The 17,205-nt window shown below is 38.3% G+C and overlaps 1 protein-coding gene across 1 annotated transcript in view; it reads left to right on the top strand.

The window, feature by feature from the left end:
• DNAH11 (dynein axonemal heavy chain 11) overlaps window positions 1–17,205 on the top strand; it is a 366,891-nt gene that overhangs the window by 212,364 nt on the left and 137,322 nt on the right. The window contains exons 52-54 of the mRNA XM_055272477.2: window positions 1,127–1,289; window positions 2,231–2,354; window positions 2,775–2,917. Of these exons, the coding sequence (XP_055128452.1) occupies window positions 1,127–1,289; window positions 2,231–2,354; window positions 2,775–2,917 (430 nt within the window). The remainder of the gene's footprint in view (window positions 1–1,126; window positions 1,290–2,230; window positions 2,355–2,774; window positions 2,918–17,205) is intronic.

The raw sequence follows: 17,205 nt of genomic DNA, 5'->3' as shown, positions 1-17,205 counted from the left end.
GCAAAATGATGGCATCAAATTTGGGGTGTTTTACTATCTACATGCTTATATTTTGTTTTGCTGGTTTTCTTCATATGTATAACATAATTATGAACTATTTCTTCAAACCCATCTTTTGCTAAAGTTAAAGCGAGTTTATTTATAGCTATAAAATATAGCATAACATAAATAGATTAAGCATTCAGAATGCCTTGGATATTACAGAACAAGGGATTAGTTGACCTTGGTGGAAATTTAACTTTGTGGTACTAAATGGCTTCAGCAAATTATTCTACAATGGTGTAGCTATAAGGGAAGGCTTTAGTGTGAAGGAAGCAAGAATCACGTTAAGAAACAAGTGCTTGATTTGCTGAGTAAATCACACAGAGAGATCTGTTGGTCTAAACAAATCCATTCTTTCCAAAATAATTTTACAGCAAAGATTTCTGGCACAAGGCTATTCCCCCTTTGATGTCCTCATATTTGGGTGCTGATGTGGAATTCGGATCTTTCTTGCTAATCAAAATATTTTGAAGCCCTTAACACAAGGCCTTTGCATATATTTTCTTTTTGGACTTTTGGTGGTGATAACAAAGCACTAAGAGAATCCAAAATTTTATTAGCATAGGATGATTTGTCATGGGAGCAGTTCAAGGGTGAGGGTGAAGATAGCATCTTTGTTTGTTGGGGAAACAAATGAACAAGGACTAGAGGTTTCCAGTAAAAACCGGAATTTACTCTCTCACTATCTAAAGAATAAACAAAGCAGACATAGGCCAGGCGCGGTTGCTCATGCCTGTAATCCCAGCACTTTGGGAGGCCGAGGCGGGTGGATCACTTGAGATCAGGAGTTCAAGACCAGCCTGGCCAACGTAGTGAAACCCCGTCTCTACTAAAAATACAAAAATTAGCTGGGCATGGTGGTGGGTGCCTGTAATCCCAACTACTCGGGAGGTGGAGGCAGGAGAATCACTTGAATCTGGGAGGCGGGGGCTGCAATGAGCCAAGATCGCGCCACTGCACTCCGGCCTGGGCAACAGAGCAAGTCTCCATCTCAAAAATAAATCAATAAAGAAAAATAAACAGAACAGACATAGTCCCGGGGTATTTTCGATTTTGTGCCACAATGGGCACTTCCTTTTCTCAGGTGTCGCATCAGCCGGATCTTACGAACCCCTCAGGGCTGTGCTCTCTTGGTTGGAGTCGGGGGCAGTGGCAAGCAGAGCTTGTCCAGGCTGGCAGCTTACCTTTGTGGACTTGAGGTCTTTCAGATCACTCTGACCGAGGGCTATGGAATCCAGGAACTTCGGGTGAGTAAAGGGGACAGGCAGTTCTTCTGACCCTTCTGCTTGGCAGATAAAGCCGAGGCTCCTAGTGCGCCCATGTGGGCTGTGACTCCCAGACTTGGCCAAGGCCTCCCCAACCACGGGGAGAGCGGGAGCTCTTTAGAGCAGTAAATGACCTTTGGCGGTTTTGCCTTTATGGTCAAATTAGTAATAATAAATTCCTACAAGTTGCGTGTAGGTTTAATAACACGTAAACCTGGCTCAGAAAATATTTATTAACTACTTGCTTACATAAATGTCTTTCTATTTTCCATTAATCAAACCTGATGCTTATCGCTGTTAGTGTTCCTGTATGATAGGTTGGGGGAAAAAAGACACTAACTTCACAAGTGAAAATAGATTTCTTCCACATCGGATAAGAATAGGAGAAGAAGATGCAATAGGAATAACACGTTCAGGAAACTCTCGTGTGTTTTTCAAGCTTTGCTTTTTAATAGCAATAGTACTTACAAAATAGTACCTACAATTTGTGCCAAGTGATATTTTAAGTTTTAAAAAATCACATATTTTTAATATTACTAATGAAATAAATAAAACCCATTTTTGATAAATTAGGACAGTTGTTAAAATGAGCAGACTTCTTTTTACAACACTGCCTGAAAAAGGCGTCACTGAATTCCCTTGTACACAATGAGAAGGGAGTTGGTGATCTGCAGCCTGTTTTCATCCCTCTGCTCCAGTAAGCCAGAAACATGACACTCATCCTTACAAGTCAGAAATGGAGGTGGTGTCACACTGCTGTCCCCTAGAATGGGGTCTCTCAGAGAAGGAATATATAAACCAGGGAAAGGCACCCCACAGTGCTATGGTGATACAGTTCCTGAGTTCTTCCCAGCACTCACACACATCCTCTCAACGCCGCATCAGCATTTTAACAAAACATGAATGATGGCCTTTCCTTACAGGTAGATCTTGCCAATTTGTACATCCGAACCGGAGCCAAGAACATGCCCACTGTGTTCCTGCTGACAGATGCCCAGGTTCTAGATGAGAGCTTCCTCGTGCTGATTAATGACTTGCTGGCATCAGGTGATTAAACCAACACATTTCTTGAAAGATATTCCCCGATGACAAATTATCTGTAGTTTCAGTGAACTTTAAAGAGAGAGAATTCATCTTTGAGATGTTTGCTCGGCAGTCTTTGGGGAGAAACCTATAAACCTAACTAATTTGAGGTGTATTGCTTTCTTAGTCTGTTTATGGATGAGAAGGCCTTCAGTGAAGTAAATGTTATTCCTACACGTACGGGTGTAGAGGGTGTGTTCATCATGGCTTGTCCTCAATGTGTTGTATGTCTCATAAACAAAAAAGAAACATGACATTTCTGATTTTAAACTCTTACCATTTGTGCTGAACTTTGTCTTGTAAAACATTTCAAACGTTTAAAAGTTATATGTGAAATTTAAATTGCAATGATGTTTTAGTAATTCTACTCATTCTTTGGGACAGGAGAAATCCCAGATCTGTTCAGCGATGAAGATGTGGACAAGATAATTTCTGGAATTCATAATGAAGTTCATGCTCTGGGCATGGTGGACTCCAGGGAAAACTGTTGGAAATTCTTTATGGCCAGGGTGCGACTACAGCTCAAAGTAAGAAATACTTGCTTAATTTGCATATTAGTTAAAACCTGCTATTGCAACTATCTGGTTCTATTCTGAGTTTTTTATTATGAGTTTGGATTTCAGTAATGCATTTTGAAAGGACGTGTGCATTTTTACATGCCTGTATCTGGAGTGTACCTTCCGAAAATGTCCCGTGATGCTGGGCTCCTGCAAAGCATTGCTGAGTGGTGTGTGCAGTCCTCAGCTAAAGTGCATGTGGTCTGTGCCCTTGAGGAACTTACACTGTTATAGAACACAGGAGACATCAGAAGTAATTATCATACAATATAAATGTAAACAGTGCTGTGGGATTGCAGAGGAGCACAGCATCCTTCCTCACTGGAGCTGGTCGTCCTGGAGGAAATGATGGGCCACATGTTTAGCATGGAGAAGAATTCAAGGGGAGGAGCTTTCAGGGACAGGAAATGGTATTTATATAAAGGTCAACTGCATGGTACGTATTTGCAGAAACCCAAGTTACCTCTAAAGGCCTGGAACATAGAGTTCTTACCGGGAGAGTGAGATCATTAAATCTGGTAAAGTAAATTGGAAGAGATAAGAGGTTTCTAAATCATAAAGTGAATAGTGAGGAGACTTTTGAATTAAGAAAGTGATGATGATGTCAGTAACTTCAGGGAAAGGAATTTAGAAGTAACACTCAGATGGGCCGGGCACAGTGGCTCACGCCTGTAATCTCAGCACTTTGGGAAGCCATGGCGGGTGGATCACCTGAGGTCAGGAGTTCAAGACCAACCTGGCCAACATGATGAAACCCCATCTCTACTAAAAACACAAAAATTAGCCAGGCTTGGTGGCATGTGCCTGTAATCCCAGCTACTTGGGTGGCTGAGGCAGGAGAATCACTTGAACCCAGGAGGCAGAGGTTGCAGTGAGCCAAGATCGGGCCATTAAACTCCAGCCTGGGTGACAGAGTGACACTCTGTCTCAAAAAACAAAAGAAGTAATGCTCAGATTTCTGAACTCAGATGTACCCCAGTGTTCTTCCTCATTGGCTGCTCTGTGCTATAGTATATCACATAGGCAGATAATATAACCAGATAATAGATCAATAAAGGTCAAGTATCACAAGAAAACAGGGAGAGTCTCCAAACTCATCAGGAGGCCAATTTAAGAATGCTGCTAGGGAAAATTCAGGCTTTCTAGTATGGAATGGTTGGTAAACTAGGAAAGCTGCTACTTTACTGTTGCTTCTCATATTGTTAGCTTGTCAAGTTAGTGGCAGGCTGCGGCAGCTATAAAACTGGAGTATTTAAGGATAGGAGACGGAGACTGGCATTGGCCCTGAATATGCCTTAGATTGGAGGTTAAGGAGCAGAGTCACTAAGTTTCTCCAACATTCTGCTATTTCAAGTTTCACATTAATCTTACTGAGCAATTCTGGGCTGAGGTTAGAAGGTTAGAACTTAAGGTTCAGTTGCCCAAAGAGCTTTTTCCCCATCAAAAATAGGACTAAAAATACATTTGTCAGGTAGTATACAAGGCCAGGGATTTCTTCCTGTTCCATTGTGATATACTAGAATCAAATTTTCTTTATAGAATGGGAAAACAAGTACAATGTTAGAATTTGAGGTAGTAATAGCATAAATCAGTGGTTCTCATAATCTGTTGCTCAGAGCTGCAGAATCAACATCAACAAGAAACTTTTTAAAAATGCATTTTCTCCAACTCCAAGCCAGACCTCTTGAAGCAGAAACTTTGGGTGGCCCCAGAAATCTGTCTCAACAAGGCCTCCAGGCGATTCAGAGGCATGATGAAATTTAAGAGCCATTGTTATAAATTGTGCTAGAATGAACATTGTTTGTATATATCTTTCATGCTCAACTTTGCTTGCTTCTACAAGATAAATTCCTAGAATGGATATTGCTAGATTCAATAGTTACAGCTTGTGGTAGTTTTAAAACATGCCTTCAAATTTTTAGATGCTCTTCTTACTCACAGGTGACATCTAGATCCCCTCTTCTTGAATTTGGGTGGCGAGCTTGTGACTGCTTCAGCTAATATCCAGTATGGCAGAGGTGATGCTGAGCAGCAACTAAGGCTGCGTCATAAAGGGCTCAATTTTCTTTTGGATTGTACATATTTTTGTTTATAAGAGTTCTATGTATTTAGGCAATTATTCTTATATATGTGTCTCACGTATATTTTTCCTATTCTTTTGTTTGTCTTTTAAATGTACTTATGGCACATGTTCGTTTATAGGTCTGCAACTTTCCAATTTTTTAAAGGTTTACATGTTAGATTAATCAGTGTTTTCCTTAATGGATCCTCAGATCCATTTCTTGTAAATTTAGAAAAGTATTTTACTCTTCAAGATAATCTCTTTTATTTTTTATTTTTATTTATTTACTTATTTATCTTTTGTAACAGAGTTTCACTCTTGTTGCCCAGGCTGGAATGCAATGGTATGATCTGAGCTCACTGCAGCCTCTGCCTCCTGGGTTCAAGCAATTCTCCTGCCTCAGCCTCCTGAGTAGCTGGGATTACAGGTGCCTGCCACCACACTTGGCTAATTTCTTGTATTTTTAGTAGAGATGGGGTTTCACCATGTTGGTCAGGCTGGTCTTGAACTCGTGGCCTCCTGTCCACCCACCTCGGCCTCCCAAAGTGCTGGGATTACAGGAATGAGCAAGATAATCTTTACCAAAAGCAGTCGGAACTCAAATTGAGCTACAGTTAGAGAAAACTCAACAGTTTCTTAAAGCCTCTCACAATAGTAAGTCCAGACTGGCTCAGTATTACCCTTAGAGGCCCCTTAGAAGAGATACTCGTCTCATCTTTCCCTTCTGCCTGCTTTCATCGTGATGCCTCTTGCCTCCTGATCACAGGTGGGTGCAGTATGTTCATGTTCCAGGCAGGGGGAAGGAAGGGGAAGAGGACCTGGAGACTCTGTACCAGCAAACCTAAGCTCCTCCCCCAAACCCTAAGCTGATGTCTTACTGGCCGCAAATGCTTCCCAAGCTGCCTCCGGCTACTAAGGAGTCTGAGGGAGTAAATATTTAATTTGGGGACATTGCCTTTATGAGTAAAATTTGAAATGGATTTTGGAGTAGTTTTAAAAAGGAGCAGTGTCAGTCATTTCAGTGCCTATATTGTTTCATGCTCTTTAAAACTTTTCTACCTCTGAAGCCGGGCGCGGTGGCTCACGCTTGTAATCCCAGCACTTTGGGAGGCCGAGGCGGGCGGATCACGAGGTCAGGAGATCGAGACCACGGTGAAACCCCGTCTCTACTAAAAATACAAAAAAATTAGCCGGGCGTGGTGGCGGGCGCCTGTGGTCCCAGCTACTTGGAGAGGCTGAGGCAGGAGAATGGCGTGAACCTGGGAGGCGGAGCTTGCAGTGAACCGAGATTGTGCCACTGCACTCCAGCCTGGGTGACAGAGCGAGACTCCGTCTCAAAAAAAAAAAAAAAAAAAACTTTTCTATCTCTGAAATATATTTTTTATTAAATATGGTAAAGTGTGAGCTGAGAGGTTTCAGGTTATTTTTCCCAAAAAGATGTCTTCTTGTCTAAATAACATGTATTTCTTCCTTACCAGCTTCAAATACCATCTTTAGTGTATGTCCAATAGCCATATTAATTGTGTCTGTTTCTACATTCTCTGTTCTCTTTTCTTGTTAACTCTCTGCTACTGATTTCAGCATTGCACTATAAACTCGTAAAGCTTTATCATTTATTTGCATTTCCAATTGCTTTTTCTTGTTAAGCTTTTTCTACTTATTCTCCTGTGCTTATATGTTTGGATAAGCATTAGCATCATTTTGTCAAATTCTAAACACACTCCATGTCAATTTTGATCGAAATCATGCTGAATGCTTATTTTATGTTAGAATTTAATCTTCAGGGTACAATGTCTTTTACTGCTTTTATAGAAGGATTGTTTCATAAAGTTTTGTAATGGTGTATTATCTGTATATAGGAGAGCTATTGATTTTTAACTTTATAATCAGCTACCTTACTGTCTCTCTTATAGTTTCTAATAGTTGGTTGATATCATATAGCCTGCAGGTTAAGATATTTTGTCTTTCCTGCTCTTCTGTTTTTCTGTTCTCCTCCCTCGTTGCATTGGTAAATATTGCAGAACATTAAATAATTTTGATAATAGTAGGAATTCTGTCTTGATTCTTACTTTAATGGGGATGTGTCTAATGTTTCACTGTTAGGTCTTACGTTGGCTTTTGATTCAGAATATGTATCTTGTCAAAGAAGTATCTACCTAGTAAATTCGTTTTCAGCATCTGTTGAGATATGTATATGTATTTTTTCCTTGGACTTACTAATATTCGTATAATACAGAATGATATACGGAAGTTTTACATTTTTATATTTTTATATCCATCAGCCTTTTTCTGTTTCCTTTGGGTCTGTGTGTAGGCAGACCTTACCGAAACTGAGATCAGTTTTATATTCATTTCTATTGTTGTCTAATCCTTTTTATGGTCTCATTTTTTAGTATTTAACTCAGTACAAGATGGAATTTATTTTTGAGTTAGATATGGATAATTACCCCCCCCATCATCACAGGATTATTAATTGAATGACCTATGTCTTCCCTACTAAAATGAGTAGGAAGTTGCTTTTTTTTTGTTTTTGTTTTGTGCTATTTTGTTTTTAACATCAAGTAGAAATAGGGTATCTCTGTCAGAAGAAGGAATCCCACTTCTGATCCCCTTTGGTCTTCTCACTTAGTTTGATCCATCCTGTGGAAGGCTAATGGTCAGCACCATGACCACTTTACCTTGAGGGAGAACTATTACGGTAAAAAATGGGTAGTGTTTTAGCCTGAAAATACCAGCTTCTTTCTTTTAATTTATGTATATTACCCCCACATCCTTGGAATTTTAAAGAATTCCAAATTGCTCTGTGTTATTTTCAGATATCATGATATTCACCAGTGTGTACTAAAGACTCAGAATTTCTGATGAGCTGATAACTCTTTTGCATATGTTCCAAGCCGGGCATCATGGAAAGCTTAATGTGTTATGGGGATTGGTGAGCACACCTGGCAGGTCGAGCTAAATGATGTGAAGTTGCCACCTCATTACCCATGCTCACCACCCAAAGTCAGTTCCCACTTGGAATGCAGAGACAATGAGAACCTGTTGGCATGCAAAATGTGACCTCTGAATCCCAGAGGGCAGTTCCCGTTAACAACCATCAGATGTGTGTCCTTGGATTGCCTCAAATAAGCCAATGAATAGCAATGCCAAATGCCTTCTCTCCTTCATATTTGTCTATGTGCATCTTTTCCCACACAGTTCTCATCTTACAGCTAGAATATAGAACTTTCATCTCCTCTCCAGTGGACCTTAGTTAACCCAATAACTTTTCTTTCTTACTTTCCTTCTTGGCCATCTGATACTTTAGGGCAAAGGACACTTGATTTATGTAGCAGCCCCGATTCCATCCCAAGGTTTTAGATATTTGTCTTGTTATCTATCTGTTTAAGTATATATATATCCATTTCTGATAATTTAAAAAATACATGCTCATTGTAGAGAATTTAAAAATACAAAACAATACGAAAAAATATTTTTAAATTATCCTTAATAATATTGTCTAGAGATAACATATTGGTATCTTTCCTCTCAGTTTTCTGTGTGCACATAAACATGAAGTATATGTTCAGAACTAAAAAATTTCTGTTTACATCTCACGCAGCCTTCTTTAATTACCTTCCCATTTGCCTTTCTGATTAGAAGGCTCCCATAGGAGGTAAAAATCAAATGATCAAGAATTTGGTGTATGGAATGAACTATTTAACTGAAATGTACTTTATTCTAAATGACTATTTGTAGAATATGTCCTTTATCCACTTACAGCTTTTTCCAAATTTCCTATTGGTTTGCTGTAATTTCTTATTGTTTTATAGGAGCACTTTATATAATGGGTATTATTTATATGTCCAGAATGTTCTGGTTTTAGGTGTTTCCAGTTTTAATTTATCATAATTCTGCTAACTTTATGATGACCTCCTGTTTTACATTCATATTTATTAAAAATGTTAAATTTTTATTTTATGGCTTTCATGTGTTAAGGCTTTTTTAGGAAGCAATTTTTGCACTCCATGGTTATAAAAAATATTATTCTGAATTTTCCTTAAATTATAATATTTTTAATGTTCAGCCATACAGTTTTGTGTAAATTATAAGATGGCTTTCCTACTGTTCCACCCCAAATACCCTCAACGCCATTTATTATATAATCTCTCTTTTATCACTGATTTGAAATGATGTTTATCTCATATATTAAATGCCTAAATATATAAGATTCTATTTGGGGCTGTCTGTTATGTCCCATTAATTTGTTCCTGCATAATTGCCATACTGCATAATCAACACACATAATTGGTGTGTTTATTATGGCCTTGTAGTATGTTCTGGAATCTAGTAGAGCAAGATAACCTTCCTTTTCTACATTTACTTAGTTATTTGCACCTTTAATTTCCTGGATTAACTATGAAATCAGTTTGATGACTTTTAAAAAAATTCAATGAAAATTGAATTTTGGGGATAATGGATATAATTACAATATTGAATATTTTTATTCATTTACCTACACTGTTTTCCTTGTTATAATTTAAGATTTATTCTTGATAGTGTGAGTTCTTTCCCAACACAAAGGATATTTTTCCAGATATCCTTTGATCTTCTTACTCATTTTTATTCTGGCTGAACTTTAAAATCACTTTGCTAAATTCTGCTAATCCTGTTGGGATTTATTAGAATCGCCTAAAATTTGTTAATGAATGTGGGAAGAATTAGCATCTTTATAATAATTGACCTCTTCCGGGCATGTGGCATGTCTCTTCCTTTGGTCAAAGTGTCTTTAACTGAGCTTTGAAAAAGCAGCTAATTATCTTCAATTCATTTTACACATTTCTCATTAAGTTCTTTTCTCAATATTTTATAGCATTTTCCACTCCTGCCAAATTTCTAACTGATCATTGTGGACATAAAAGCAAGCCACTGGATGGAGGAGGAGGAATGGATGGATATTTATTTATGTGTTTATTTTACCAACCAATTCAGTGCACACATTAATCCCACTAGCTTCTGCATTTTGTTCTTTAGAGTTTGCTGAGTAAACAGATCATCTTTTAATTTTTAAACCTTTATAATAATCACCACTTTCCTATATCTTGGGACAGCCATACTTTCTGAACAACATTTAAAACTTTTAAATAACTACAGTGATCATCTTTATTCATTTATTCATTTATGTAATGGGAATGCCATTAACTTTCTATCATTGAGTATTGGATGAAATGTTGGCCTGAGGTATTTTAAATATGATTTTTGAGGAAAAGGTGTTGCAGTTTATCCTATCTGTTTTTATTTAAACCCGCTTCTTTTATCTTCTTTCTTCATCTTGGCCTGTTCTCCTGCTATGGATTTCTATTATTTTCTTTCCTTCCAGCCTCTTGAGAGTGCTATGCAAGTTTTTATTATTTTCTTCAGGTTCTTACATTAAATCAACTTCAGAGGAATTATCTGCCTTTCAATCTGCCGGATGCTTTTCTATTTTTCTGGGTTTTATAGTATTTCTTCCTCTGGCTCCACTTAGACTTCTTTCCTCTTTGCATAGTAGAGACAGCAATTCACAGCTAAAGTTTGGCAACAGACAAGGTGGGTGATTTCCTCCTGGCTCACACAGCGTCGCGTGCAGGGACCTGAGAGTCTCAACAAAAAATGTCAAGCACCACTTGTATGCAAGCAACAGATTAACAGAGACACACGTGGCATAAGCCAAAAGACTTAGTAGTAACGCAAGTAATTTTCAGGGTATGTTTTTCATTTTGTGTAAAAGCTCAACGACTCACCTGGCCAGTGGAAAATCAGATATCGCAGAACCTTATCCTTGCAAGATTGTAAAGTCGAGTCTCTTCAAACCTACCTCTGGCTGAGGAGCAGAACGTTTGGCTTCTTTCTCTTATGCAGATAGCCATCTCGACGGCTTCATCCATGAGAGGGGCACTCTTCCCCCCTCCTGCAGCACATTCTGGCACAGGCACTAATGAGAAACAAGAAACACTCTAACAACTGGCTTGCCCAGCACTGGTTCCAGAGCTCTGTAAATCGCTATGCTGCCAACTGTGTTTTGCTTTGCAAGACCACATCTCTCTGGATACAGTGCTCTAGTCTCTGTCTTCCCATTTTCTGTTATTATGACATAAGTAGAATGAAAAGAACTTTAGAGAAAGACAAAAGGTTCAACCTTGTACTCTGTATCTGAGGTTCACCCTCTTTGAGATTAGATAAAACAGCAAAACCTCAAAAAAATTAGGATACAAATATGAATGTTTTATTTTACCCAGAAAGGTTTTTTTCAGACTGCTGTATATTTACTCATTCATTTAGCCATTCATCACTCAGCAAATATGTACTGAGTGCCCGTGATGTGCTGAGTCTTTGGAATGTGACAGGGAGCAAAGGCTAACCCAGCCACTGCCCACCTAGCGCCACCTCGTTCAATCCAATAATCACACACAAAAAGTAAAATCACAACGATGTACTTGAGAGATAAAGGTTATGTAAGATAACAGAAGACAGGGCAAGAAAGATGTCACGAAAAAGTAATGATCAAGAAGAGAGTCCCAAAGAGTGAGTAGAAGTCTTTCCATTATTTTATATTGTAAAAGAAAATTTTTACACCAGAAATCCAGTGCTTAATCCCTTGAGTAAGAACGTCACTGTATGTTGAATAGCCTTTGCATTTTGGAAAGCATGTCGTGCTTTTCTCATTTTGCTAGCATTCAGCTGTGGGGTTTGCTGGTAGAGTCTGAGGCCTGTTCTTGCAATGGTGCATGTGTATAGAGTTATCCCATTGCGTCAGCAGAAACACCATCGACTCTAACAGAGCAGCGCTGATCAGAAGCCAGAAACTTGGCATGACACAATTCAAATACAGGCCTATCCAGAAGAAAGAAAAATAGGCATCTGATTTTCTTAAAAAACAAAACAAAACTTATACGTTGTTATGGGGCTAGAGACTGGCTTGGAACGCAGTTTGTGACCAGTGCAGGCCCTGGTGACAAGCACGGCAGCTGAGACGAGGGGTCTGCTTCCTGTCTTCCCCCTCAGGAATAGGTTTGCTCTTTGCTATCTATTGGGATTCCACACACAATTTTCTTTGTGAATAGGAGAGTTTTCTTCAGAAAAAGAAAAATTAACTAAAACTCCCTGATATCAAACATTACCTCTAGCTAAAGTCTGTAATGTCCAGTATTTACACGAGTCAAAGGTTATGGGAATGATTTCATTGTGTGCTATCTAAAAGGGAAATAAATAAGAAAATGTATTGAGTGTGCGCATGTTGAAGCTATTGGATCTTTTAAAAACAAATTCAACTTGAAAGGTAATTAGATGGGGAGGTAATACAGGAAGATATGAGGACGATGATAAAGTGACACTGAAGCAGTCAAACCTGGGAAGGTTTTCTGCACTAAACCTCCATTCCTACAAGGGTTTCCTCCAATTTAGACTTGATTATTCTTGAAAAATACTGAGGCTTTTGAGGATAAATGCAAACGTAAGTGATGGATGGAAGCTTCTGAAGTAAATATGTAGGAGGGTTACTACCGTCTGAGAATAAACTATATCAACTAGAAAAAAATACAGTGACTGTAGCAATTCACATTTTCATTACCAGATGAAATGGACTGAACCCTGTTAGTGATATACAAATAAATATGTACTTACAATGAGATCTTATCTAAAAGAAACGAAAACATATTACAAAGCACAGGGAAAAATGGATTCCTGCAAATGAGTCATAACACCTGTGTGAGCAAAAGAAAAAAAGAATAGAAAATTCTATGGTATGAATTCCAAAAGCAAGTTCCTGACATCCAAATGTGAGAGCTGCAGGAAGTACATAGATGGTGATTTTAGGGTCTGCTTTTTACTTGTGAGAATTTGAGAAAAGAGCACAGCTGCCAGAGGCATTTTTAACTTTATTTTTTCGCTGACTTTCCTTTCTAATCCCACTGTTGGAAACTAACTTAAGCCAATTTGCTCACTTGCAATTGTCAAGAACTTTTTGGTGGGGACGGGAGGAAAAGGGAGGGTGAAGTTCAGTGAATTTAGGTACTTCAAGGTAGATGACATCAGTTGAGTGAGGGAGAGGGCTTTTTCCCCAAATGTCCCAATTCAAGGTATGCTTCCAAGAAGGGATGTCTCAGACTGAAGCCTCCTACAGAGAGTCGATTGGTGATAATAAGGAGACGCACACACCGAGCCTTACAACCTGCTCTGTAAATGAGCTTAGTGTAATCCCAGCTCTGTTCTTTTGGGGACCCCACTTGCCCATCCTTGGAAGGTTTCTTTGGGGCAGATGTGGCAATATTTCCATGGAAGGATTCAGCTGACCTCATAATCACATCAAAAGACTGGACTGTTAATAAGCAGTATACCACAGGACTGGTCAAGTTCCAAAATCCCAAGGGCCACTGCCCAAAATATAATTATTGAGATACCTTGATACTTAGATTTTTAAATTTTGTTCATACATTGGCAGAGCTATGCACACATTTTTGATGGGGAGGTTTTGCTTCATATATCTTGAACACTACTTATTTCATCAGTGAAAAATCATGTCTACCATCCATGATGCTGCCTAACCAACTATTTTTGTTGATGAGAGAAGTAGTTGGCTAAGAGCTTCTGGTAGCTGGATCTGCAGTGTGGGCTTCCATTAGAGTCCATGAAATGCTGGTTAGCCACCTTCCCACCAGTCTGTGTAGCCCTTATTGGTGTATTCCAGATATTAACCAACAGCCCCTAAGGTGTAAAATAAAATGACTATTCACATGCATATTATACTAGTAATTAAATTATAGATAATATAACACCCTTTTAAAATTATTTATTTTGTTTTTATTTCTTATAAGCCCTTTGCTATATTAAGCTTTCATTAAATTATGGGAAATATAATGGGAAAATTATTTGGAATGATTTTTCCCTCACAGTAATGTTCCTTGTGACAACTGGGGTTTACTTCAGGTTATCTGTAAAGTTGTGTGAACTATCTTAGAAAAGAGCAGAATAACCAACGGTTTCCAGACATTAGCGTGGGTTTCTGGAAAAATCTCACATGACACCACTACCAAGGAAAGCTGGATGGCAGGAGAAATTTTATGCTCAATTTTTAGCAAAACTAGAAATTATTGAGCAGTGAATTGGATCAATAAGTGCACTTTCAAGGCTAGTGTGACCCTCTCCTTTCCCTTTGAAAAGAATTACTAATGAACAAGTATATTTCTATAATTTAATTCCCAGAGTCTAATTTAGCTGATAGAATTTAGATTACGTATAATTATTTATTTAAAATTCTCTAAAGTTTTCATCTTACTCTGTGTGTAGAGACCTAGATTCTATGCGTATATAACAAACTACAAAAACATTGAAAAAGTCAATGTTTCATTTAAGTATTCCTGTAGACAATTTAATACTATTAGGCTATCACTGTGGGTGTCAGAATCACCTGAGAGTGTTTGCTGAAAGCACACATTGCTGAGTCCCACCCCGAGTTTCTGATTATTTATGTCTGGAGTTGGTCCAAGGATTTGCATTTCTAACCAGCTCCTAGACAGTTCTTTGAGAACAACTGGTCTCCATGCCACCCTCCCAGGCCCACTCACAATATGAAATTTTACACAGTGTTGTGAGGATCCTTATTTAAGCAATAATACATAACATGGGAGAAAATATCTTCAATCATAAAATTGCAGAAAAGAGTAATGGTTCTCTAAGTGACCATTCTATATTATTTTTCAATAAATAATTAGTCCATTCTCACACTGCTATAAAGAAATACCCAAGACTGGATAATTTATAAAGGAAAGAGGTTTAATTGGCTCACAGTTCCATATGGCTGGGGAGGCTTCAGGAAACTTACAATCATGGCAGAAGGGGAAGCAAGGACCTTCTTCAGATGGCCGCAGGAGAGAGAAGTGCATGCAGGGGAAATGCCAGATGATTATAAAATCATCGTATCTCATGAGAACTCCCTATCATGAGAACAGCATGGGGGAAACTACCCCCATGCTCCAATCACCTCCCACCTGGTCCCTCCCTCGACACATGAGGATCATGGGGATTTCAACTCGTGATGAGATTTGGGTATGGACACAGAGGCAAACCATACCAATAATGAAACCTTATCACTCAGGTAACTCAGGAAAAGCATTTTTGCCTGAGGTTGAACAAATATGGTTCAGATACAGTATTTTCTAGCACATTCCTGAGATCGGATACTATGCCAGTTGCAAGTGTGGATGTAAGTGTAGAAGTGATGGAAATATTTGGGATCTTGTCAAATAAAAGATGCTTTTTTTCCTCTGCCTTTGCTAACATTACGTGTAAATGACATTTCTAAAATTGGCACAAATGACAGATGAGTTGGGTGTGGGAAACCAACTTCTTGGGAAGAAAGGAGAAATATTCAAGTATGGGGTAAGCCGATAAGAGAAACCTAAGAATTGAGATATAAGTAAAAACTGTGCATTTTAACTAAGGCTTGTTAAGTTAGCACATGAAATATTACAGCAATTATTTCATTTGTAACTAGAATTTATATAATGAAAAAATGATCAGTCCGTTTATGCAACATTAAAAACCATTAAAACACATGCAAAAAAAAATGAAATTGGACCTTGTCTTACAACCTATGGAAGAATCAACTCAAAATAAAGACTTAAATACAGGGGAAATCTTCAGAAGATTCATCTTGGCAATGATTTCTTTGACACGACACCAAAAGCCCAGGAAACAAAAGCAAAAACAGAGAAGTGTACTACATCAAACTAAAAAGCTTCTATACAGCAAAGGAAATGATCAACAGAATGAAAGACAGCCTATGTGAAATGGGAGAAAATATTTACCAACTGTATATTTGATAAGGAATTAATTAATTCAAGTTTAAAAATCTGATTTTAAAATGGGCAAAGGACTTGAGTAGACATTTCTCTAAAGAAGACATACAGGGCCAGGTGTGGTGACTCATGCCTGTAATCCCAGCACTTTGGGATGCTGAGGCGGGTGGATCACGAGGTCAGGAGTTTGAGACCAGCCTGGCCAACATAGTAAAACCCTGTCTCTACTGAAAATACAAAAATTAGCCCGGTGTAGTGGCAAGCGCCTGTAGTCCCAGCTACTCAGGAGGCTGAGACAGGAGAATCACTTGAACACAGGAGGTGGAGGTTGCGGTGAGCCAAGATTTTGCCACTGCACTCCAGCCCAGGCAACAGAGCAAGACACTGTCTCAAAAAAAAAAAAAAAAAAAACATATAAATGTCCAACAGGTATAGGAAAAGATACACAACATCACTAATCAGTGAAATGCAAATCAAAACCCCAATGAAGCATCGCCTCACACAGGTTAGGACAGTCATTATTTAAAAAAACAAAAGCAGAAAATAAGTGTTGGTGAAGCTGTGGAGAAATTGGAACCCTTGTACACTATTGGTGGGAATGTAAAATGCTGCAGCTACTATGGAAAACAGTATGGTGGTTCCTTAAAAAATTGACAGAATTGCCATAAGATCCAGCAATCCCTCTTCTAGGTATATAGCCAAGGACATGAAACCAGGATCTTGAAGAGATATCTACACTTTCATGTTCACTGCAGCGTTATTCACGATAGCTGAGACATGCAAGCAACTAAAATGTCCATCAGCAGACAACTAGATAAAGAAAGTGTGCTACATATACATATATATACACATATATATACACACACACATATATATATACACACAATGGAATATTTTCATCTATAAAACAAAATCCTGTCATATGTCAACATGGATGAACCTTGAGGGCATCATGCTAAGTGAAATAAGCCAGTCACAGAAGGACAATTACTGTATGATTCTGCTTATGTGCAGTATTGAGAGTAGTCAAACTCCTAGAAACAGGAAGTAGAATGGTGGTTACCAGGAGCTGGAGGGAGGGGAAATAGAGAGTTTCCATGCAATGGGTGTAGAGTTTCAGTAATGCAAGGTGAAAAAGTTCTAGAGATCTGCTGCGCAACGCTGGGCTTACAGTTAACAATACTGTACCATACATTTAAAAATGTAAGAGGGTAGATCTCATGTTTTTTGACACAATAAGAACATTTTGATCTTAATATTTATATAGCTTGAATTGTTGAATACACATGGCATATAAAATAAACTTAATAAAACACTTGTTAAATGAGATATGGGTTCATGTATGCTGCAATTTTTATGACATAGATTTTTTTAAATGCTAT

Source organism: Symphalangus syndactylus, chromosome 3 (assembly GCF_028878055.3).
Source record: "Symphalangus syndactylus isolate Jambi chromosome 3, NHGRI_mSymSyn1-v2.1_pri, whole genome shotgun sequence".
Taxonomy (NCBI): Eukaryota; Metazoa; Chordata; class Mammalia; order Primates; family Hylobatidae; genus Symphalangus; species Symphalangus syndactylus.
Note: the sequence above shows the minus strand (reverse complement) of the source record. Positions and strands in the feature narration are given on the sequence as shown.